Source organism: Hypanus sabinus, chromosome 9 (genome assembly GCF_030144855.1).
Source record: "Hypanus sabinus isolate sHypSab1 chromosome 9, sHypSab1.hap1, whole genome shotgun sequence".
Taxonomy (NCBI): Eukaryota; Metazoa; Chordata; class Chondrichthyes; order Myliobatiformes; family Dasyatidae; genus Hypanus; species Hypanus sabinus.
Genome location: NC_082714.1, coordinates 167,934,795 through 167,958,499, shown reverse-complemented (window position 1 = coordinate 167,958,499; position 23,705 = coordinate 167,934,795). Strand labels below are relative to the sequence as shown.

The window sequence follows — 23,705 nt, the reverse complement described above, 5'->3', positions numbered from 1 at the left end:
CTGTTGAGTGTGGAACTAACCTGCCCCCCACTCCCCAGACATACAAACTCACTGTTGAGTGTGGAACTAACCTCCCCCCCCCACTCCCCAGACATACACACACACTGTTGAGTGTGGAACTAACCTGCCCCCCTCTCCCCAGACATACACACTCACTGTTGAGTGTGGAACTAACCTGCCCCCCCACTCCCCAGACATTCACACTCACTGTTGAGTGTGGAACAAACCTGCCCCCCTCTCCCCAGACATACACACTCACTGTTGAGTGTGGAGCTAACCTGCCCCCCCACTCCCCAGACATACACACTCACTGTTGAGTGTGGAACTAACCTCCCCCCCCCACTCCCCAGACATACACACACACTGTTGAGTGTGGAACTAACCTGCCCCCCTCTCCCCAGACATACACACTCACTGTTGAGTGTGGAACTAACCTGCCCCCCTCTCCCCAGACATACACACTCACTGTTGAGTGTGGAACTAACCTGCCCCCCCCCACTCCCAAGAGATACGAACTCACTGTTGAGTGTGGAACTAACTTTGGGAATCGGGGTGACCTGGGACTTGGTGCTGGTCAAAGCTGCCTAGAGCTGGGGCTGGGGGTATTTGACCAGGCCCTGTCAGTCCCAGCAGCATAATGGGGTAAAGCTGGTGAGTGGTGGTCAGAAAGGCTCAGGGTGATGCTAACCTGCATCATTAGTGGTGGAGCAGCACGGTTGGCAGTTACTGTTCCTGAGCCAGACTTGCCTCTGCTGTTAGAATGAGAGCATCTGGAGAGACACTGAACTGAAAATTAATGTAAATTTGATACAATAAATTGATTCGTGTTTCCATAGCAACGACTCAGAAAGCAGCAAATGCAAATTGGGCAAACAGGCAACTGCCAGCCAGAGTTTCTACTGTCGGTGAGGAGGTTACTTCTTGGGTCAGACTGTGTCCAACTTCACTGTCAGTGTTGTGGCCTCCGCTGAGGTGTTGTGCAGAGCGAGAGGTTGCTGGGTGGTTCTGAGATCCAGGTGCATATGCAGGGCTATTCGTAGAATGTTCCAGAATTGGGCATGAAGAACGTAGAGTGTTGTATCACAAGTTTAATGATCAAGGTCAGGAACTTTGGCTGATCTCCCCAGCGCTAATGATGTTCTTTCAGATTGGATTTAACTTTATCCTTCCATTTGAGGCAACAGCCTAGCAAATCTGTGCCCCCTCTCCAATGCATCCTATCATGTGGTGGTTGGAACTGAACACGCGACTATATCTGTGGCCTGATTTCCATAGTCTTCTATGCTGTGCCCTAATAAAGGCTGGCATCCGTATTGCCTTGTGCAGAGAGTGGTGGGTGCCCGGAGTGTGCCACGTAGGGTGGTGGCTGAGGCAGATACATGAGGGCCGTTTAGATAGGCACATGGATGTGAGGAAGATGGAGGATATGAACATTGTGTAGTCAGGAGAGATTGGCTCAGTTGACCATTTGATTACTAATTTAATTGGTTTGGCACAACCAGACGCCCCCACTCCATGCCCCCAGCACATCCCAGTACAGACTCTGACAGGGTAGTCACTGCATACATTTTTCTTTTCATGGACTGTGCAAGTTTGGTGTGAGGAGTGTCGCTGGGTGTGTCATAGACACTAAGGAGGAGTGACATCTTTCACCGTGGAGAAGTGTCACAACAGTGAGAAAGAGTGCCCAATTGATCCCGGCTGTGGAGATGAGGGAGGGCGGGGGAATAAAGGGATGAACTCTGGGGAAATTGGAAATGATGAGGAGGTTCAATTTCCCCTGTGGCCACCAACAGAAGGGAGGGCTGACAGGGAGGTGATGTTTCTGTATTCTGTACAAAGCCAGAAGATGGGGGTCGTCAGACTCAGTACATGATTGCCGAGCTGTCTTGAGCGTTGACTGAAGTTGCTGTTTGGCCAGTGTTTGGTAAATGAAATGTTGTTTCCCTTTGCAGAATTGGTTGAAGACCTATGGATATTTTCTGCCAGATGACCTCCGGACGTCTGCCCTGCGATCAGCTCACTCTATGCAAGCTGCCATTGCAGCAATGCAGCGGTTCTACAGGATCCCTGTGACCGGCGTCCTCGACGAGACTACCATTGAGTGAGTACACCCGGATCAGCCCAGCAATGGGGGCTTGTTCCAGTCGCAAGCCCGCTGTGCTGACGGCGTGCTGGCTTCCTGAACCCTTTGTGCCCTGTTGCTCAATGGTGACCCGCTGGTACCAACAGTAGCCTTAACTGGAGCAGTTCTGGAGCTCAGTAGTGGCCAACTCACACTACAGCAGTCTGTGTGTCTGCTGTCCCCCCCCCCCCACCCGCAACATTGTTGGGGGGGGTGGTGAGGAAGGACTGCATCAATATGCAAAGCCATGAAACAGGCCTGGCATCTCTGAATTTGGCACTGATGTCACTCTCTGCCATTCTCCAGAAGGGGAAGTGCTGACACATCCTGCCTTGTGTGTGGGGATGAATCCACATGGAGACTGGGATCTGCTGTAGGTCCTCAGTGGGTCAAGCAGCATCTGTGGAGGCAAAGCAATTGTCCTTGCACCAAGATTTCAGGTCAAACTCTGCATCAGTCGTGATGGAGAGCATGGATTTGAAACATGAACAACTCCCCCCCCACCCCCGATACTATAAAGATGAAACACGGACAATTCTTCCCCCACACATACTGGACATAAACATGAAACATGGACAATTCTTCCCCCACACATACTGGACATAAACATGAAGCATGAACAATTTCCCCAACACCCCTGCCCCCAACAGATGCTGCTCAGATTTCTGAGTTCCTCTTGCAGATTGTTATTGTTGCAAAAATTAATATTGTTAGATGGTTTGAAATAATCTAGATTATAATGTGTAGGGTCACTTTGTTCATGAAGCACAGAATGGAGAATGGTAACTGAAAGCTAGGCAGTAATGGGGTAATGTGCAGCTGGAGTGGGCAGCAGGATTGCCCCTAGCAGCACCAGTCAAGTGTAACAATGAGGGGCCAGTGTGACATTGAGATGCTAGTGTGGTGATGTTACAACGCAGGACTAAACTAATGCAATAGTATAACTAGACCTGACTAACTGATCCACAAGCAGTGGTTTTGACCAGTCCTGAAGTGTTGCCACATCTAGTCCTGTATGCTGGTGGATTATTGAACAGTTAAAGGGGGTGAAGAGCTGTAACTCCAAATCCAGGCTGAGCAAAATTAGTTAGCAGTTTGTCAGGATCATCCAGAATCCCCACCATTACAGGAACCACTTCAATCCAATTATTCCTCCTCATTTCAATTCACTCTGATATAGGAGTACGTTCTCTCTCAAGAATGCTATAGGAGCAGGTGTGACCCCAGGGCCTTCATGACTGCCCCACATATAATATGATCATGACTGATCATGCCAGCCTCAACTCCCTCTCCGTGTCATTTGTCCACAGCCCAGAATTCCTCAATCTGACAAATATTTATTCACCTCCACTGTAAATATCTCTAATGATCCAGCTTCCACCACCCTCTGGGACAGAGGATTCCAGAAATTGATCACCCTCAAAGAATTTCTACACCTTAGTTTTAAATAACCAATCCCACCTGTATATCCCCTCATTTAAGACTCCCACTTATGAAAACATCTCAATGTCTACCGTGCCATGGTTAAGGTTAGTGTATAGTTGAATAATGTCTCCTTTCATTCTCCTAAACTCCAAGCAATACTTCAGAGTCTCCTTTGATAGGACACCGCTCACCCCTGGAATTGGCCTGGTGAGTATCCTTTGTACTGCTTCTAGTGCTGTGCACAGGAGAAACAAAAATAAATCTGCACATGCTGGAAATACGAGCTACATGCAGAAAATACTGGAAGAACCCAACAGGCCAGACAGCATTGATGGAAAAGAGTAAACAGTCAATGTTTCAGACTGAGACCCTTCATCAGGACTGGAAAAGACTTTTTTTCTGTTTACTCTTTTCCGTAGATGCGACCTGGCCTACTGAGTTCCTCCAGCATTTTGTGTGTGTTGCTGTGCACAGTATTCCAAGTGAGGCCAAATACACCCTTCACAACTGGAACAGAAACTCCCTATTTTAAACTCCAATTGCTTTGTAATTAAGGGCAAAGCACCACTTTCCTTCCTAATTACTTTTTGCGACTCGGGTTAGCTTTGTAGTGATTCACACACTCAGCCATTGGGATCACTCTGAACCTGCCTCATTTGTATAGCAGTAATGTAGATGATAATCTGTCTTTTTGTTTCTCTTACCAAAGTGCATATCCTCACATTTCCCCACATTAAATGCCATTTGATTGTCTTTTTCCTACTTACTCAATCTATAACCTCACAATATCATCATTGCAACATGCACTTTCACCTATTTTCATGTTGTTGCCAAATTTGGAGACCTTGCACACTTCCTGCAGGTAGTTAATATAAACGGAAAGCAGCTGTGGACCAGGACCCGATCCCTGACTAGTCCGCCTGTTCCAGGCTGAAACAGACTCATTTATTCTGACTGTTTTCAATGGAGCAGCCAGTTTTCAGACACTCGTGTTACCCTGGGTTTTTTTAATTTATGCATTATCTTCTGATGTGGTCATCTGTCAGCTGCCAGTCAGAAATACAAATACACTAAATCTACACATTCCCTGCCATCGACTCTCTCTGTAACATTTTCAAAGGATTTGCGCAAATTTACTATTCATTATAAGACTATGAAGTTTAGTTCTGTTTTCCCTAAATTATGAACTATTTCTGGATTAATGATTAACTGTAGTATCTTGCCAATAATAGCTGTTTACACTAGCAGTCCATTGCTTTCTAATCTTCTGGTGCCCTCTTCCTGGACTTAGAAAGCTATTTATTTAAAACCCAAGCAGGGAGTCCTTCAGGTCCTGGCAACATCCTCTTTCATCTCCCTGAGTTTCTCCAATGCTTTGTCTGTAAGACCATAAGATATAGGAGCAGAATTAGGCCATTTGGCCCATCAAGTCTGCTCCACCATTTCATTGTGGCTGATGCATTTCCCTCTCACCCCCAGTCTCCCATATTCCTTCATGCCCTGACTGAACAAGAATACATCAACCTCTGCCTTTAATATATCCAATGACTAGGCCTCCACAGCCGCTGTGGCAACGAATCCCACAGAGTCACCACTCTCTGGCAAAAGAAATTCCTCCTCAACTCTGAGGAAAAATGGATGTCCCTCTATTCTGAGGCAGTGTTCTCTGGTCTTAGACTCTCTCACCACGTCCATTCTATCGAAGCCTTTCAATATTTGATGTGTTTCAATGAGTTCCCCCCCCACCGCCCCTTATTCTTCTCAATTCCGGTGAGTGCAGGCCCAGAGCCATTAAATATACCTCGTATAATAAGCCTGCCAACCCTGGAATAATTTTTGTGAACCTCCTTTGAACCCTCTCTAATGTCTGCACATTTCTTCTTAGATAAGGGGCACAAAACTGCTCACAATACTCCAAGTAAGGCTGAACCAGTGCTTTATAAAGTATCACCATTGCATCCTTGCTTTTATGTTCTAGTCCACTTGAAATGAATGCGAGCATTGCATTTAACTTCCTCACCACCTACAAATTTACCTTTAAGGATTCCTGCACGAGGACTCCCAAGTCCCTTTGCACCTCAGATTTTTTAATTTTCTCTCCATTTAGAAAATAGCCTAGACTTGTATTTCTTCTACCAAAGTGCATGTCCATACACTTCCAGGCACTGTATTCCATCTGCCACTTCTTTGCCCATTCTCCTAATCTGTCTAAGTCAATGTGTAGCCTCCCTATTTCCTCAAAACTACCTGCCTCTCCACCAACCTTCATATTGTCTGCAGACAACCACAAAGCCATCAATTTCATCATCCAACCCTAACAAGAATCAATCCCAACACAGACCCCTGTGGTACACACTAGTCACTGGTAGCCAACTAGAAAAGACTCCCTTTATTCCTACTCTTTGCCTCCTGCCAATCAGCCAAAGCTCTATCCATGCTAGTATCTTTCCTGTAATACCATGGCCTCTCAACTTCTTCCTCATATGTGGCAGCTTGTCAAAGGCCTATTGAAAATACAAGTCACGACATCCACTGTTTCGCCTTTGTCTATCCTGCTTGTTACTTCCTCAAAGAATTCCAACAGATTTGGGTTAGGATAATTAAGGAAACCATGCTGACTTCGGCCTATTTTATCAATGTGCCTCCAATTACCTTGAAACCACATCCTTAACAGTCAACTCCAACATCTTCCCAACCACTGAGGTCAGACTAACTGGCCTATCATTTATTTTCTTCTGCCTTGCTCACTTCTTGAAGAGTGATGTTTGCAATTTTCCAGTCCTCTGGCATCATACCAGAATCATAACTAATGCCTCCAGAGTCACTTCAGCCACCTCTTTCAGAACCCTGGGGTGTACACCATCTGGTCCAGGAGACTTATCTAGCTTCAGACCTGTCAGTTTCCCAAGAACCTTCTCCCTAGTAATGACAACTTCACTCACTTCTGTCCCCTGACACTCTCAAACTTCAGGAAACTGCTAGTGTCTTCCATGGAGAAGAATGATGCAAAATATCTATTCAGTTCATCCACCATTTTCTTGTCCCCAATTACTACCTCTCCAGCAACATTTTCCAATGGTCCAATCTCCACTCTTGCCTCCCTTTTACTCTTTATGTATCTGAAGACGCTTACGGTATCCTCTTTAATATTATTGACTAGCTTACCTTTGTACTCCATCTTTTATAACCATATAACAATCACAGCACAGAAACAGGCCATCTCGGCCCTTCTAGTCCATGCCGAACGCTTACTCTCACCTAGTCCCACTGACTCGCACTGAGCCCATAACCCTCCATTCCTTTTCTTCCTTTATGACATTTTAGTTGCACTAAATGCTGGTGGAACGCAGCAGGCCAGGCAGCATCTATAGCATAGTATATAATATTATAGTATAGTATAGCATCTATAGTACAGTGGATGTTTTGGGCTGAGACCCTTCATCAGGACTAACTGAAAGAAGAGTCATTTAGGCATGAAGAAGGGTCTCGGCCCGAAACGTCGACAGTGCTTCTCCCTATAGATGCTGCCTGGCCTGCTGCGTTCCACCAGCATTTTGAGTGTGTTGCTTGAATTTCCAGCATCTGCAGATTTCCTCATGTTGTAGTTGTCTTCAGTTGGTTTTTAAAAGCTTCCAAATCCTCTAACCTCCCAATAAGTTTTGCTCTATTATATGCCCTCCCTTTGGATTTTATGTTGACTTTGACTTCCCTTGTTAGCCACAGTTGTGTCATCCTGCCTTTAGACTACTTCCTCTTCTTAGTGATGTATCTATCCTGTGCCTTCTGAATTGCTCCCAGAAACCCTAGCCTTTGCTGTTCCACTGTTATCCCTGCTAGTGTTCCCTTCTATTCAATTTTGGCTAGCTTCTCTCTCACCCCCTTTACTCCACTGTAATACTGATACATCTCAGTTTAGCTTCTCCTTCTCAAGCTGCAGGATGAATTTGATCATATTATGGTCACTGCTCCCTAAGGATTCCTTTATCTTAAGTTCTGTAATCAATTCTGGCTCATTGCACAACACCCAATCCATAGTAGATGATCCTCTAATGGGCTCAGCCACTAGCTGTTCTAAAAAGCCATCTCGTAGGCATTCTACAAATTCTCTTGGAATCCTGTACCAACTTGATTTTCCGAATCTACCTGCATATTGAAATGCTCCGTGACTTATGTAAAGGTTCCCTTTTGACAGTATCTATCTCCCATTGTAATTTGTAGACCACATCTTTACTACTGTTTGGGAGTCTGTAAATAATTCGCATCTAGGTCTATTTACCCTTGAAGTTTCTTAACTGTATCCACAATGATTCTACATCTTTTGATCCTTTGTCACCTCTTTCTAATGATTAGATTTCATTTTTTGCCACTCTACCCCTATGCCTTCCTGCCTGTTCTTTTGATACAGTGTGTATCCTTGGACATAAAGCTCCCAGCTATAATCTTTCAGCCCTGATTCAGTGACGTCCACAACATGATACATGCCAATATGTAACAGTGCTACAAATTCATCGACCTTATTCTCTATACTGTGTGCATTCTGAAACAACTTCAGTCCTGTAATCACTTTTTTTTCTTACAATATTTTTATTCAGATAAAAAAGGATTTACAGAGTGCAACACATAGATACATCTCAACATAACTTGTGTACATTCATAAATTGTAATAAAATTGATCAAAATGTTCTAGCATAACACATAAAGTCAACCCCCTACCAACTACCAAAGAAAAAAGCTGATGGATGACAATGGATAATTAGAAAAAAAAACATATTCACTTAAGAGAAGATAAAAATATACATAAAAGTCTGTGCACTGTTAAACTTTATAAATCGGAAAAGTAATTTAGGAAAGGTCCCCAAATATCATAAAAAGATTGTTTCGCATTTAAGACTGAGCAGCGGATCTTTTCTAAATTTAAATACGACATATCACGTAGGCATTGAAGATGTGTAGGGGGGGTTGACTCCTTCCATTTAAGCAAGATTGCTCTTCTTGCTAAAAGAGAGGTAAAAACTAAAACCTGTAGGTTAGGAGTATTTAAAGTTATATCTTCATTTGCAATAATACCAAACAAGGCAGTAAGGGGATTTGGGTCAAATTGGACCCTATAAAGTTGAGAGAAGGTATGAAATACTTCCCGCCAAAACTTATCAATTGTAGGACAAAACCAAAACATATGAATTAAAGAGGCATCAGCAGAGTTGCATTTATTACAAAGTTGAGAAATATTCGGGTAAAAACTGGACAGCTTCTGTTTAGAAATGTAAGCTCTATGAACCACTTTAAATTGTAGAAGAGAATGACGAGCACAGAAAGATTATTTATTAACCCGTTTAAGAATTTTATTCCATATATCATCAGAAATCTGACAATTTAGGTCATCCTCCCAAGTTTTTTTTATTTTATCTAAAAAGTCTTGTCTAGAATCAATCAACAAGTTATAGATACCGGTAATAGAACCATTAACAAGAGGTTTTAAATTTAAATGATCGTCCAGTAAGTTTTTATCAGGACCTATAGGAACACTTTTTTTGATTTTGTTTCCTTTTATGCTGCAACTCATCCCATTGACTACAATTTTGCCCTATCGTCAGCCCCTCCTGGCTATGAGTCTCACTACATACTGTCTGTTTGTAAAGGAACTACCCCATCCTCAGTCATATCACTTGGTTTCCTATCCCCTGACAAATTAGTTTAAATCCTTCTGAACAGCTCGAGCAAACCTGCCTGCAAGGACATTGCTCCTTCTTGGGTTCAGGTGCCACTTGTTGCTACTCTACAGGTTGTTCCCCAATGATCCATAAATCTGAAACCCTGCCCACTGCACCAGTTTCTCACCCACACATTTAACTGCCAAGTCACCTTATTCTTATCCTCACTGGTGCGTGCCACAAGCAGCTGTCTAGAGATTAGTAACCTGGTGATCCTGCTTTGTAGCCAGCCCCCTAAATTCTCTTTTCAGGACCTCTTCATTTATCCTACCTGTGTCACAGGTGCCAATATGTACCTAGACAACTGACTGCTCATCCTCTCCCTTTAGAATACAGTGGACCCAATCCAAGACATCCCTGACCCTGGCACCTGGGAGGCAGCATGTCATCCTGGTGCCTCTATCGCATCCACAGAATCTGGTCTCTGTTCCTCTGACTATTGAATCTCCTATCACCACTACAGTCTTCTTCACCTCTCTGCTCTCCTGAGGCACAGTGCCAGAGTCCCAGTAGCTGCAGCTCCTTCCAGGTAGGTCATTGCCTTCAACAGTACCTGAAGTGGTACACATATTATTCAGAGGGATGGCACAGGGGTAATCTGCACTGGCATCCCATTTCCCTTCCTTCTCCTGACAGTCATACACTTTCATGCCACCTGCAACCCAGGGGTGACTACCTCCCTGTAGCTCCTACCTGTCACTACCTCAGTCTCCTGTATGAGCCAAAGGTCCAACTCCAGTTCCTTAACTTGTTCTCTCAGGAGCTACAGTTTGGTGTACCTGGTACAAATCCAGGAATCTGCAGGTCTCTCAGAATCCCCACACCTCGTGCACAAAACACACAGCCCCTGGGGCCTTTCTCACTGAACCAACTGTGCCCTGGGGCCTTTCTCACTGACCAACTGTGCCCTGAGGCCTTTCTCACTGACCAACTGTGCCCTGGGGCCATTCTCACTGAACCAACTGTGCCCTGGGGCCATTCTCACCACACTAACTGTGCCCTGGGGCTATTCTCACTGACCAACTGTGCCCTGGGGCCATTCTCACTGACCAACTGTGCCCTGGGGCTATTCTCACTGAACTGACTGTGCGCCTGGGGCCATTCTCACTGAACTGACTGTGCCCTGGGGCCATTCTCACTGAACTAACTGTGCCCTGGGGCCATTCTCACTGAACTCTGTGCCCTGGGGCCATTCTCACTGAACTCTGTGCCCTGGGGCTATTCTCACTGACCAACTGTGCCCTGGGGCCATTCTCACTGAACTGACTGTGCCCTGGGGCCATTCTCACTGAACTGACTGTGCCCTGGGGCCATTCTCACTGAACTAACTGTGCCCTGGGGCCATTCTCACTGAACTAACTGTGCCCTGGGGCCATTCTCACTGAACTCTGTGCCCTGGGGCCATTCTCACTGAACTCTGTGCCCTGGGGCTATTCTCACTGACCAACTGTGCCCTGGGGCCATTCTCACTGAACTGACTGTGCCCTGGGGCCATTCTCACTGAACTGACTGTGCCCTGGGGCCATTCTCACTGAACTAACTGTGCCCTGGGGCCATTCTCACTGAACTCTGTGCCCTGGGGCCATTCTCACTGAACTCTGTACCCTGGGGCTATTCTCACTGACCAACTGTGCCCTGGGGCCATTCTCACTGACCAACTGTGCCCTGGGGCCATTCTCACTGAACTGACTGTGCGCCTGGGGCCATTCTCACTGAACTGACTGTGCCCTGGGGCCATTCTCACCACACTAACTGTGCCCTGGGGCCATTCTCACTGAACTGACTGTGCCCTGGGGCCATTCTCACTGAACTGGCTGTGCTCTGGGGCCTTTCTCACCACACTAACTGTGCCCTGGGGCCATTCTCACTGAACTGACTGTGCTCTGGGGCCTTTCTCACTGAACCAACTGTGCCCTGGGGCCATTCTCACTGAACCAACTGTGCCCTGGGGCCATTCTCACTGACCTGACTGTGCCCTGGGGCCATTCTCACCACACTAACTGTGCCCTGGGGCCTTTCTCACTGAACCAACTGTGCCCTGGGGCCATTCTCACTGACCTGACTGTGCCCTGGGGCCATTCTCACCACACTAACTGTGCCCTGGGGCCTTTCTCACTGACCTGACTGTGCCCTGGGGCCATTCTCACCACACTAACTGTGCCCTGGGGCCATTCTCACCACACTAACTGTGCCCTGGGGCCATTCTCACTGAGTACCTGTGCCCTGGGGCCTTTCTCACTGAACTCTGTGCCCTGGGGCTATTCTCACTGACCAACTGTGCCCTGGGGCCATTCTCACTGAACTGACTGTGCTCTGGGGCCTTTCTCACTGAACTGACTGTGCGCCTGGGGCCATTCTCACCACACTAACTGTGCCCTGGGGCCTTTCTTACTGAACCAACTGTGCCCTGGGGCCATTCTCACTGACCTGACTGTGCTCTGGGGCCTTTCTCACTGAACTGACTGTGCGCCTGGGGCCATTCTCACCACACTAACTGTGCGCCTGGGGCCATTCTCACCACACTAACTGTGCCCTGGGGCCTTTCTCGCCACACTAACTGTGCCCTGGGGCCATTCTCACCACACTAACTGTGCCCTGGGGCCTTTCTCACTGAACTAACTGTGCCCTGGGGCCTTTCTCACTGAACCAACTGTGCCCTGGGGCCTTTCTCACTGAACCAACTGTGCCCTGGGGCCATTCTCACTGACCTGACTGTGCTCTGGGGCCTTTCTCACTGAACTGACTGTGCGCCTGGGGCCATTCTCACCACACTAACTGTGCCCTGGGGCCTTTCTCACCACACTAACTGTGCCCTGGGGCCATTCTCACCACACTAACTGTGCCCTGGGGCCATTCTCACCACACTAACTGTGCCCTGGGGCCTTTCTCACTGAACTAACTGTGTCCTGGGGCCTTTCTCACTGAACCAACTGTGCCCTGGGGCCTTTCTCACTGAACCACTGAACTGAACTCAAGTCGTCAAGTTTATTGTCATTTTGACCATAAACTGCTGGTACAGTACACAGTAACAACGAAACAACGTCCCGCCAGGACCCTGGTGCTATATGAAATAACACAAAACTACACTAGACTATATGAGACAGCACAAGGTTACGTAAAACAACATTAGAACTGCACTAGACTACAGACCTGCACAGGACTACATAAAGTGCACAAAACAGTGCAGGGCAGTACAATAATTAATAAACAAGACAATAGGCACAGTAGAGGACAAATTACAATATGATAATAAATTATATAGATGTCAGTTTAGACTCCAGTATCGAGGAGTCTGATGGCTTGGGGGAAGAAACTGTTGAACAGTCTGGTCATGAGAGCCCGAATGCTTTGTTACCTTTTGCCAGATGGTAGGAGGGAGAAGAATTTGTACGAGGGATGTGTGGGGTCCTTCACAATACTGTTAGCTTTGCGGGTGCAGCGTGTGGTGTAAATGTCTGTAATGGCGGGAAGAGAGATCCTGATGATCTTCTCAGCTGACCTCACTATCCGCTGCAGAGTCTTGCAATCCAAGACGGTGCAATTCCCAAACCAGGCACTGATGCAGCTGCTATGATGCTCTTGATGTATCTTCTGTAGAATGTGGGGAGGATGAGGAGTGGGAGATGGAATTTTCTCAGCCTTCACAGAAAGTAAGACGCTGCTGGGCTTTCTTTGCTATGGAGCTGGTGTTGAGGGACCAGGTGAGATTCTCTGCCAGGTGAACACCAAGAAATTTGGTGTTCACCTGGGGCCATTCTCACTTCACTAACTGTGTCCCTGGGGCCATTCCTATTGCAAACAGTGCCTTGGGGCCATTCCCATTGCCCTACCAGACAAGAATAAAGAAAAGAAGAAGGAACTTACCAGAAACTTGACTGGCCCAAGCCCAATAAGGCGAAGCCATTCCAACACTGGTCCACTCTTACAATGGCTCTGCTTGTCCCTGCCTTATTCTTACTTGCCCTTTCTAAAGAGTCCTGTTCACTGATTGGTGCAGTCCAAGTCTGAAACTGCTGCACCGCCATGTTTTGTAATCCTCAACCACGGACTGAAGTGAAATTGCTGCTTCTTCTCGTGCTCCTGTACACTGACTGGCTATTGCCATCGGGTTACAGCTCTATTCGGTCTAACCCGTCTATGCTGAGCAAGAAACCTATCCAAGCAAGTCCCATTTGCTCATACTTGGGCCAAATTTCTCCAATCTTTCAATAGCATGGACCCCTGTCATTAACCAAGCGGTCCATGGTTCCCAGGTTAGGAACCCCTGCTCTAAACCTTTCCTGTCCATCTGCAGCTTGTTCCATACACTGACCATCCTTTGGGTGAAAAAGCTGCTCCTCAAATTGCTATTAAATCTCTCCCCTCTCACCTTCAATCAATGCCCTCTAGTTCTTGATTCTCTGCCCCTGAGGAAAAAGACTGTTCACTTATCTCTGCCCCTCAAGATTTTATACACCTCTGTAAAGTCACCCCTTGTTCTCCTTTGCTCCATTGAAAAAATGTCCCACTTTCCTCAACCTCCATCCATAACTCAGTCCTGAGTCCCAGCAATATCTTTGTAAATGTCTGCATTCTTTCCAGCTTCATTGTGTCTTTCCTATAGCAGGGTGACCAAACTGCTGGAACATGACATCCCAGCTTCTGTACTCCGTGCCCTGCCTGATGAAGACCAGTGTGTCAAAAGCTGCATTCACCCCCTCTCGATCCGCATTGTCACTCTGAGGGAGCGTACGCCTAGTCTCTCACCCCTTCATTATGAAAGTCTTACCCTGATTTGTCTTCCAAAAACCTGGCACTTCGCCAAATTAAACTCTATCTGCCAGTCCTCACCCCATTTCCCCAGCTGACCTATAAATCCTGATAACTGTCTTCATTGTCAATGACACCATCTATTTGCAAGCTTACTACCTATGCGGAGTATATTCTCATCCAAGTCATTGATATAGATGACAAATAGCATTGAGCCCTTGGGAACACCACTAGTCACAGACCTCCAGTCTGAGAAACCATTAAGAGGAAGGAGTTAGTGAGGCCTGATGCAGGTCCCTCACAAACACGGTGAGTTATAACTGAAAATAAATAAGTTGCAGAACAATGAAGCACTACTGGATTCTGGTGTTTTAATTCAAGTTTCTTTCAGAAGTCTGGAATAAGGCACAAAAATTATCACTTCACAATCATTTTGTTAATAGAACAGGGGGAAGTCAAAATAGACAGTTAGGGGGACTAATAGTTACATAAGAACATAGAAATAGGAGCAGGAGTCGGCCATCTGGCCCATTGAACCTGCTCCTCCATTCAATAAGATCATGGCTGATCTGGCCATGGACTCATCTCCACCTACCTGCCTTTTCCTCATAACCCTTTATTCCCCCACTAAGCAAAAATCTATCCAACCTTGTCTTAAATATATTTACTGAGGTAGCCTCCACTGCTTCATTGGGCAGAGAATTGCACAGATCACCACCCTCTGGGAAAAGCAGTTCCTCCTCATCTCCATCCTAAATATACTCCCTGAATCCTGAGGCTATGTCCCCTAGTTCTAGTCTCAGCTACCAATAGAGACAACTTTCTTGCCTTTATCTAATCTATCTCTTTCATAATTCTTATAAGATCTCCTCTCATTTTTAAATCAGAGCAAGAGGCTGAGAGTGAAGGAGTGAAGGAATTTCGGAGAGAAGCCTTTTTTTTTAACCTGCTCAGGGAAAAGAGGCTAGACTGCGCAGGTGCGTGACGTAGAGCGCCAAAGGTTTGAAAAAAAAGACCACCATATACAGCGGGCAGCGGATTGAGAGGGAGCAGAGTGGGACGCCTTTGGCTCAACAGGCATCAGTGTGAACTGGCAGAGGCAAGGGTAGGTTCCAGTAAGTTTTGTTTTGTTTGTTTAGAGTAGAGAGAGTGCCAGGCAGGACGTTGGAATGTTCCTCTTGCAGGATGTGGGAAGTCAGGGAGATCTCCAGTCTCCCTGACAGCAACACCTGCACGAAGTGCATCCAGCTGCAGCTCCTAACAAGCCGCATTAGGGAACTGGAGCAGGAGCTGGATGACCTCCGGATCATTTGGGAGGATGAGGAGTTTATAGATAGTAGTTTCAGAGAGGTAGTTACACCAAAGAAGCAGCACACAGGTAATTGGGTTACCATCAGGTGAGGGAAGGGAAAAGGGCAGGGAGAGCAGGGTTCCCCTGTGGCCATTCCCCTCAACAACAAGTACACCGATTTGGATACTGCTGGGGTGGGGGGGGGGGGATGACTTACCTGGGACAAGCTGCAGCAGCCAGATCTCTGGCACTGAGTCTGGTTCTGCACTGCAGAAGGGAGGGAGGAAGAAGAGGAGAGCGGTGGTGATAGGGGACTCTATAGTCAGGGGTACAGACAGGAGATTCTGTGGTTGTGACTGAGAGTCCCGGATGTTTTGTTGCCTCCCGGGTGCCAGGGTCAGGGATGTCTCTGATCACGTGCACAGCATTCTGAAGTGGGAGGGTGATCAGCCAGATGTCGTGGTACACATCGGTACTAATGACGTAGGTAGAAAGAGTCAGGAGGTCCTGAAGAGTGAGTATAGAGAGTTTGGTAGGAAGTTAAAAAGCAGGACCTCGAGGGGGGTAATCTCAGGATTGCTGCCTGTGCCACGTGCCAGTGAGGGCAAGAGTAGGATGCTCTGGAGGATGAACACGGGGCTGAAGAACTGGTGTAGGGGGCAGGGTTTCAGATTTCAGGATCATTGGGACCTCTTCTGGGGCAGGTGGGACCTGTACAAGAGAGACGGGTTACACCTGAACTACAGGGGGATCAATATCCTTGCAGGGAGGTTTGTTAGTGCTGTTGGGGAGGGTTTAAACTAGATTTGCAGGGGGATGGGAACCAGAGTGCCAGAGTGATAGTGGAGCGGGGGTAAAAAATAAATGATGTTAAAGATTCATGCAAAGTCACAAATAGAAGCGTTTTGTGTGGTGGTAATAATCTTCTGAGGTGTGTCTGTTTCAATGCGAGGAGTATTGTAGGGAAGGTTGACGAGCTGAGGGTGTGGATTGACACGTGGAATTATGACACTGTAGCCATTAGTGAAACTTGGCTACAGGAGGGGCAGGACTGGCAGCTTAATGTTCCAGGGTTCAGATGTTTCAGACGTGATAGAGGCAGAGGGATGAAGGGTGGGGGGAGGGAGGGGTGGTGGCTTTGCTAGTCAGGGAAAATGTTATAGCAATGCTCAGGGAGGACTCGTCTACCGAGGCCATATGGATGGAGCTGAGAAACAGGAAAGGTATGACCATATTAATGGGGTTGTATTATAGACCACCCAATAGTCAGCGAATATTGGAGGAGCAAATCTGCAGAAAGATAGCAGACAACTGCAGGAAACATAGTAGGGGATTTTAATTTTCCACATATTGATTGGGACTCCCATTTTGTTAAAGGTCTAGACAGGTTAGAGTTTGTGAAATGTGTTCAGGAAAGTTTTATAAATCAATATGTAGAGGTACTGACTAGAGAAGGTGCAATATTTGATCTCCTATTAGGAAATGAGTTAAGACAGTTGACGGAAGTGTGTGTAGGGGAACACTTTGGTTCCACTGATCATAACGTCATTGGTTTCAAATTGATCATGGATAAAGATAGACCTGGTCCTCGGGTTGAGGTTCTAAACTGGAAAAAGGCCAAATTTGAAGAAATGAGAAAAGATCTAAAAAGCATGGATTGGGACAGGTTGTTCTCTGGCAAGGATGTCGTTGGTAAGTGGGAGGCCTTCAAAGGAGAAATGTTGAGAGTGCAGAGTTTGTCTGTTCCTGTCAGGATTAAAGGCAAAGTGAATAAGAATAAGGAACCTTTATTCTCGAGGGATATTGGAACTCTGATAAAGAAAAAGAGAGAAATGTGTAACATGTATAGGCAACAAGGAGCAAATAAGGTGCTTGAGGAGTATAAAAAGTGCAAAACAATACTTAAGACAGAAATCAGGAGGGCTAAAAGAAGACAAGAGGTTGCTTTGGCAGTCAAGGTGAAAGATAATCCTATGAGCTTCTACAGGTATGTTAAGAGCAAAAGGATAGTAAGGGATAAAATTGGTCCTCTTGAAGATCAGCGTGGTCGGCTATGTATGGAACCAAAATAAATGGGGGAGATCTTAAATGGTTTTTTGTGTCTGTATTTACTAAGGAAACTGGTATGGAGTCTATGGAAATAAGGCAAACAGGTAGTGAGGTCGTGGAACCTATACAGATTGAAGAGGAGGAGTTGCTTGCTATCTTGAGGTAAATCAGAGTAGATAAATCCCCAGGACCTGACAGGGTATTCCCTCGGACCTTGAAGGAGACTAGCGCTATAATTGCAGGGGCTCTGGCAGATATATTTAAAATGTTGGTATCTACGGGTGAGGTGCTGGAGGATTGGAGGATAGCTCATGTTGTTCCATTGTTTAAAAAAGGCTCTAAAAATAATCCGGGAAATTATAGGCTGGTAAGTTGCCGTCAGTAGTAGGTAAATTATTGGAAGGAGTACTAAGAGATAGGATCTACAAGTATTTGGATAGACAGGGACATATTAGGGAGAGTCAACCTGGCTTAGTAGGTCATGTTTAGTCAATCTATTAGAGTTTTTTGAGGAGGTTACCAGGAAAGTGGATGAAGGAAGGGCAGTGGATGTTGTATACATGGACTTCAGTAAGGCCTTTGACAAGGTCCCGCATGGGAGGTTAGTTAGGAAGATTCATTCGCTAGGTATACATGGTGAGGTAGTAAATTGGATCAGACATTGGCTCAATGAAAGAAGCCAGAGAATGGTAGTGGAGGATTGTTTCTCTGAGTGGAGGCCTGTGACTAGTGGTGTGCTCCAGGGATCAGTGCTGGGTCCATTGTTATTTGTCATCTATATCAATGATCTGACTGATAATGTGGTAAATTGGATCAGCAAATTTGCTGATGATACAAAGATTGGAGGTGTAGTGGACAGTGAGGAAGGTTTTCAAAGCTTGCAGAGGGATTTGGACCAGCTGGAAAAATGGGCTGACAAATGGCAGATGGAGTTTAATGCAGACAAGTGTGAGGTATTGCACTTTGGAAGGACAAACCAAGGTAGAACATACAAGGTAAATGGTAGGGCACTGAGGAGTGCAGTAAAACAGAGGGATCTGGGAATACAGATACATAATTCCCTAATAGTGGTGTCACAGGTAGGTAGGGTATTAAAGAGAGCTTTTGGTACATTGGCCTTTATAAATCAAAATATTGAGTATAAGAGTTGGAAAGTTATGATGAGGTTGTATAAGGCATTGGTGAGGCCGAATTTGGAGTATTGTGTGCAGTTTTGGTCACCGAATTACAGGAAGGATATTAATAAGGTTGAAAGAGTGCAGAGAAGGTTTACAAGGATGTTGCCGGGACTTGAGAAACTGAGTTACAGAGAAAGGTTGAATAGGTTAGGACTTTATTCCATGGAGCGTAGAAGAATGAGGGGAGATTTGATAGAGGTATATAAAATTATGATGGGTATAGATCGAGTGAACAAGCAGGCTTTTTCCACTGAAGCCAGGGGAGAAAAAAAAAACAGAGGACATGGGTTAATGGTGAAGGGGGAAAAGTTTAAAGGGAACATTAGGGGGGGCTTCTTCACACAGAGAATGGTGGGAGTGTGGAATGAGCTGCCAGTTGAAGTGGTAAATGGAGGTTCACTTTTAACATTTAAGAAAAACCTAGATGGGTACACGGATGAGAGGTGTATGGAGGGATATGGTCCAGGTGCAGGTCAGACTAGGCAGAAAAATGGTTCGGCACAGCCAAGAAGGGCCAAAAGGCCTGTTTCTGTGCTGTAATATTCTATGTTTCTATTCTTCTGAATTCCAGTGAGTACAGTCCCAGGCGATTCCTTATAGCCTAACTCCCTCATCTCTGGAATCAACCTGGTGAACCTCCTCTGCACCGCCTCCAAAGCCAGTATATCCTTCCTCAACTAAGGAGACCAGAACTGCACACAGTACTCCAGGTGTGGTCTCACCAGTACCCTGTACAGTTGCAGCATAACCTCCCTGCTCTTAAATTCAATCCCTCGAGCAATGAAGACCAACATTCCATTTGCCTTCTTGACAGCCTGCTGCACCTGCAAACCAACCTTTTGTAATTCATACACAAGCACTCCCAAGTTCCTCTGCACAGCAGCGTATTGCAATTTTTTTTTACCATTTAAATAATAATCTGCTCTTTCATTTTTCCTTCCAAAGTGGATGACCTTGATTGACCAACATTGTACTCCATCTGCCAGACCCTTGCCCATTCACTTAGCCTATCTGTATCTCTCTGCAGACTCTCCGTATCTTCTGCACCATTTACTTTTCCACTCAATTTAGAGTCATCAGCAAACTTAGATGCACTACACTTGGCCCCCTCTTCTAGATCATTCATGTATACCGTGAACAGTTGCAGGCCCAGTACTGAACCCTGTGGCACACCGCTCAACACTGATCGCCAACCAGAGTAACACCCATGTATCCCAACTCTCTGCTTTCTGTTAACCAATCCTCTATCCATGATAATACATCACCCCAACTCTATGCATCCTTATGGATAAGTCTGTTATGTGGCACCTTATCAAACGCCTTCTGGAAATACAAGTAAATAACGTCCATCTTTTTTCCCTCTATTCATAGAGCCCATAATATCCTCAAAGAACTCCAGTACTCTGGTTAAACAGGACCTGCCTTTGCTGAATCCATGCTGCATCTGCCTGACGGATCCATTTCATTCCAGATGCCTCACTATTTCTTCTTTAATGATAGCTTCAAGCATTTTTCCAACTACAGATGTTAAACTAATTGGCCTATAGTTACCTGCCTTTTGCCTACATCCTTTTTTGAACAGTGGTGTGACATTCGCCAATCCACTGGGACCTGCCCAGAGTCCAGAGAATTTTGGTAAATTATCACCAAAGCTTCTACTATAACTTCTGTCATTTCTTTCAGTACCCTGGGTTACATTCCATCAGGACCAGGGGACTTGTCTATCTTCAGGCCCACAAGTTTGCTCAGCACTATCTCATTAGTGATAGCTATGGTATTGAGGTCCTTACATCCATAACATCTCTCTTTGGCATGTTAGATGTGTCCTCCACTGTGAAGACCGACACAAAATGGTCATTCAAAGCCTTGGCCATTTCCTCGTACCCATATTAATTCCCCTTTCTCATCCTCCAAGGGACCTATGTTCACTTTAGCCACCTGTTCCCATTTTATATAATTATAAAAACTTCTGCTATCCGTGTTTATATTTTGTGCTAGCTTATTTTCATAACCTAGCTTCCCTTTCTTTATTGCTCGCTAAGTGGTACTTCGTTGCTTTTGAAAGTTTTCGCAATCTTCTGGTTTCCCACTACTCTTGCTGACTTTGTACGCACGAGCTATTAGTCTGATGCCTTTTGTTTATTTCCTTTGTGATGCAAGGCTGGTTCTTCCCACCCTTATTGTCCTTGCTGTTAACTGGAATATACTTTTGTTGAGCACTGAGAAAAATCTCTTTGAAAGTCTTCCACTGTTCCTCAACTGTCCCACCACATAGCCTGTGTTCCCAGTCTACACTAGCCAAATCCTCCCTCATCCCATTGTAGTCTCCATTGTTTAGGTATAATACACTGGTTTTTAATCAAAGTATTGTATCCTCTATTTGTATTAGAAATTTAATCATACTGTGATCATTCTTTCCAAGAGGATCCCCAACTACAAGATCACTAACTTTACTTGTCTTATTGCACAGGACCAGATCTAAGATAGCACGTTCCCTTGTAGGTTCACTAACATGCTGTTCAAGAAAGCCATCACAGATGCATTCTATGAAGTCTGTGGCCAACTCGATTTAGCCAATCTGTGTGCAAGTTAAACGATAACTGCTATTCCATTCTTACATGCCTCAGATAATTCTGTTCATTGCCTGTGCCATTGTAATGTTATTACTTGATGGCCGTTAGACAACTCCTACCAGTGATTTTTTATTTTTAATCTATACCCACATAGATTCAATATTCTACTCTTTAGATCTTACATCATCTCTCACTATCGCCTTGATCTCATTTTTAATTAAAAGTGTTACCCCACCTCCCTTAGCTTCCTGCCTATCCTTCCATGTTACCTGATATCCTTGGATATTTAATTCCCAATCCTGTCTACCCTACAACCATGTCTTTGTAAGGGCCACTAAATCATCCTTCTTTGTACTGACTTTTGCCACAAGTTCACTGACCTTGTTTCAAATACTATGGGCATTCAGATCAAGTGCCCTTACACTCATTGTGCTTTTAATATTCTGTAATCTTTTACTCTTTTACACTTGAGATTTCTTCACTCCACTCTTTTTTTTATCTTATGCCTTTTCTTTATCTTTATCCACACTTCTTTTTTACTTTATCCATACTTCTGCAATCTGTTGAACCCACCCCCCCACCCCCACTATTTGGTGTAAAGCCTTATCTACAGCCATAGTTATAGAACATTGAAAACCTACAGCACAATACAGGCCCTTCGGCCCACAAAGTTGTGCTGAATGTGTCCCTACCTTAGAAATTACTGGGCTTACCCTTAGCCCTCTGTTTTTCTAAGCTCCATGCACCTGTGCAAAAGTCTCCTAAAAGACCCTATCGTAACCGCCTCCACCACTGTTGCCAGCAGCCCATTCCACGCACTCATCGCTCTCTGAGTAAAAAACTCACCCCTGACATCTCCTCTGTACCTGCTCCCCAGCACCTTAAACCTGTGTCCTCTTGTGGCAACCATTTCAGCCCTGGGAAAAAGCCACTGACTATCCACATGATCAATGCCTCTCATCGTCTTATACACCTCTATCAAGTCACCTCTCATCCTCCATCACTCCAAGGAGAAAAGGCCAAGTTCACTCAACCTATTCTCATAAGGCATGCTCCCCAATCCAGGCAACATCCTTGTAAATCTCCTCTGCACCCTTTCTATGGCTTCCACATCCTTCCTGTAAAGGCGACCAGAACTGAGCACAGAACTCCAAGTGGGGTCTGACCAGGGTCCTATATAGCTACAACATTACCTCTCGGCTCCTAAATTCAATCCCATGATTGATGAAGGCCAATACACCGCACACCTTCTTAACCACAGAGTCAAGCTGGGCAGCTGCTTTGGGCGTCCTATGGACTCGGACCCCAAGATCCCTCTGATCCTCCACATTGCCAAGAGTCTTACCATTAATATTATATTCTGCCATCATATTTGACCTACCAAAATGAACCACTTCACACTTATCTGTGTTAAACTCCATCTGCCACTTCTCAGCCCAGTTTTGCATCCTATCGATGTCCCGCTGTAACCTCTGACAGCCCTCCACACTCTGCACAACACCTCCAACCTTTGTGTCATCAGAAAACTTCCCCATCCCTCCACTTCCCCTCATCCAGGAGATGGAAAAGGATTGCTAAATGCAACTGGTGAGAGCTGGAAACAGTAGACAGGTGATTTACCATCAAACAGGAGCCTGAATCAATTCCCTCTACTCAGAACCCCAAAAGTAAGGTATAAGGAGTGATTGATAAGTTTGTGGCCTAAGGTAGAAGGAGTCAATTTTATAAAAATCATGAAGAGTAAGGGTCCCAGAACAGATCCCTGAGGCACTCCACTGGTCACCGACCTCCATGCAGAATATGACCCGTCTACAACCACTCTTTGCCTTCTGTGGGCAAGCCAGTTCTGGATCCACAAAGCAATGTCCCCTTGGATCCCATGCCTCCTTACTTTCTCAATAAGCCTTGTATGGGGTACCTTATCAAATGTCTTGCTGAAATCCATATACACTACATCTACTGCTCTTCCTTCATCAATGTGTTTAGTCACATCCTCAAAAAATTTAATCAGGCTCGTAAAGCACGACCTGCCTTTGACAAAGCCATGCTGACTACTCCTAATCGTATTATGCCTCTCAAATGTTCATAAATCCTGCCTCTCAGGATCTTCTCCATCAGCTTACCAGCCACTGAGGTAAGACTCACCCGTCTGTAATTTCCTGGGCTATCTCTACTCCCTTTCTTGAATAAAGGAACAACATTCGCACCCTCCAATCCTCCGGAACCTCTCCCATCCCCATTGATGATGCAAAGTTCATCGCCAGAGGCTCAGCAATCTGCTCCCTCGCCTCCCACAGTAGCCTGGGGTTCATCTCATATGGTTTTGGAGACTGATTCAACTTGATGCTTTCCAAAAGCTCCAGCAATTCGCTCGGATCCAGGTCCCATCATGGTTCAGGTGGAGTCAGTCTCATAGGTACAGCTCCCTCCTTCCCCAAAACTGGTGCCAATTTCCCATGAATTCAAACCCACTTCTCCCACACCAATCCTTGGGTCACGCATTTAAATTTCTGGTCATCTTGACCCTATGCCAGGTTGCAAGTGGCTTAGGCAGTAATCAAGAGGTTACCACCATTTTTGTTCTGCTTTTTAATTTAGTCCCTA

The 23,705-nt window shown here is 45.6% G+C and overlaps 1 protein-coding gene across 1 annotated transcript in view; it reads left to right on the top strand.

Annotated features, from left to right (window-relative positions):
- mmp24 (matrix metallopeptidase 24) overlaps positions 1–23,705 on the top strand; it is a 130,327-nt gene that overhangs the window by 40,019 nt on the left and 66,603 nt on the right. The window contains exon 2 of the mRNA XM_059981107.1: positions 1,956–2,104. Coding sequence (XP_059837090.1) covers positions 2,028–2,104 — 77 coding nt within the window. The 5' untranslated portion in view covers positions 1,956–2,027. The remainder of the gene's footprint in view (positions 1–1,955; positions 2,105–23,705) is intronic.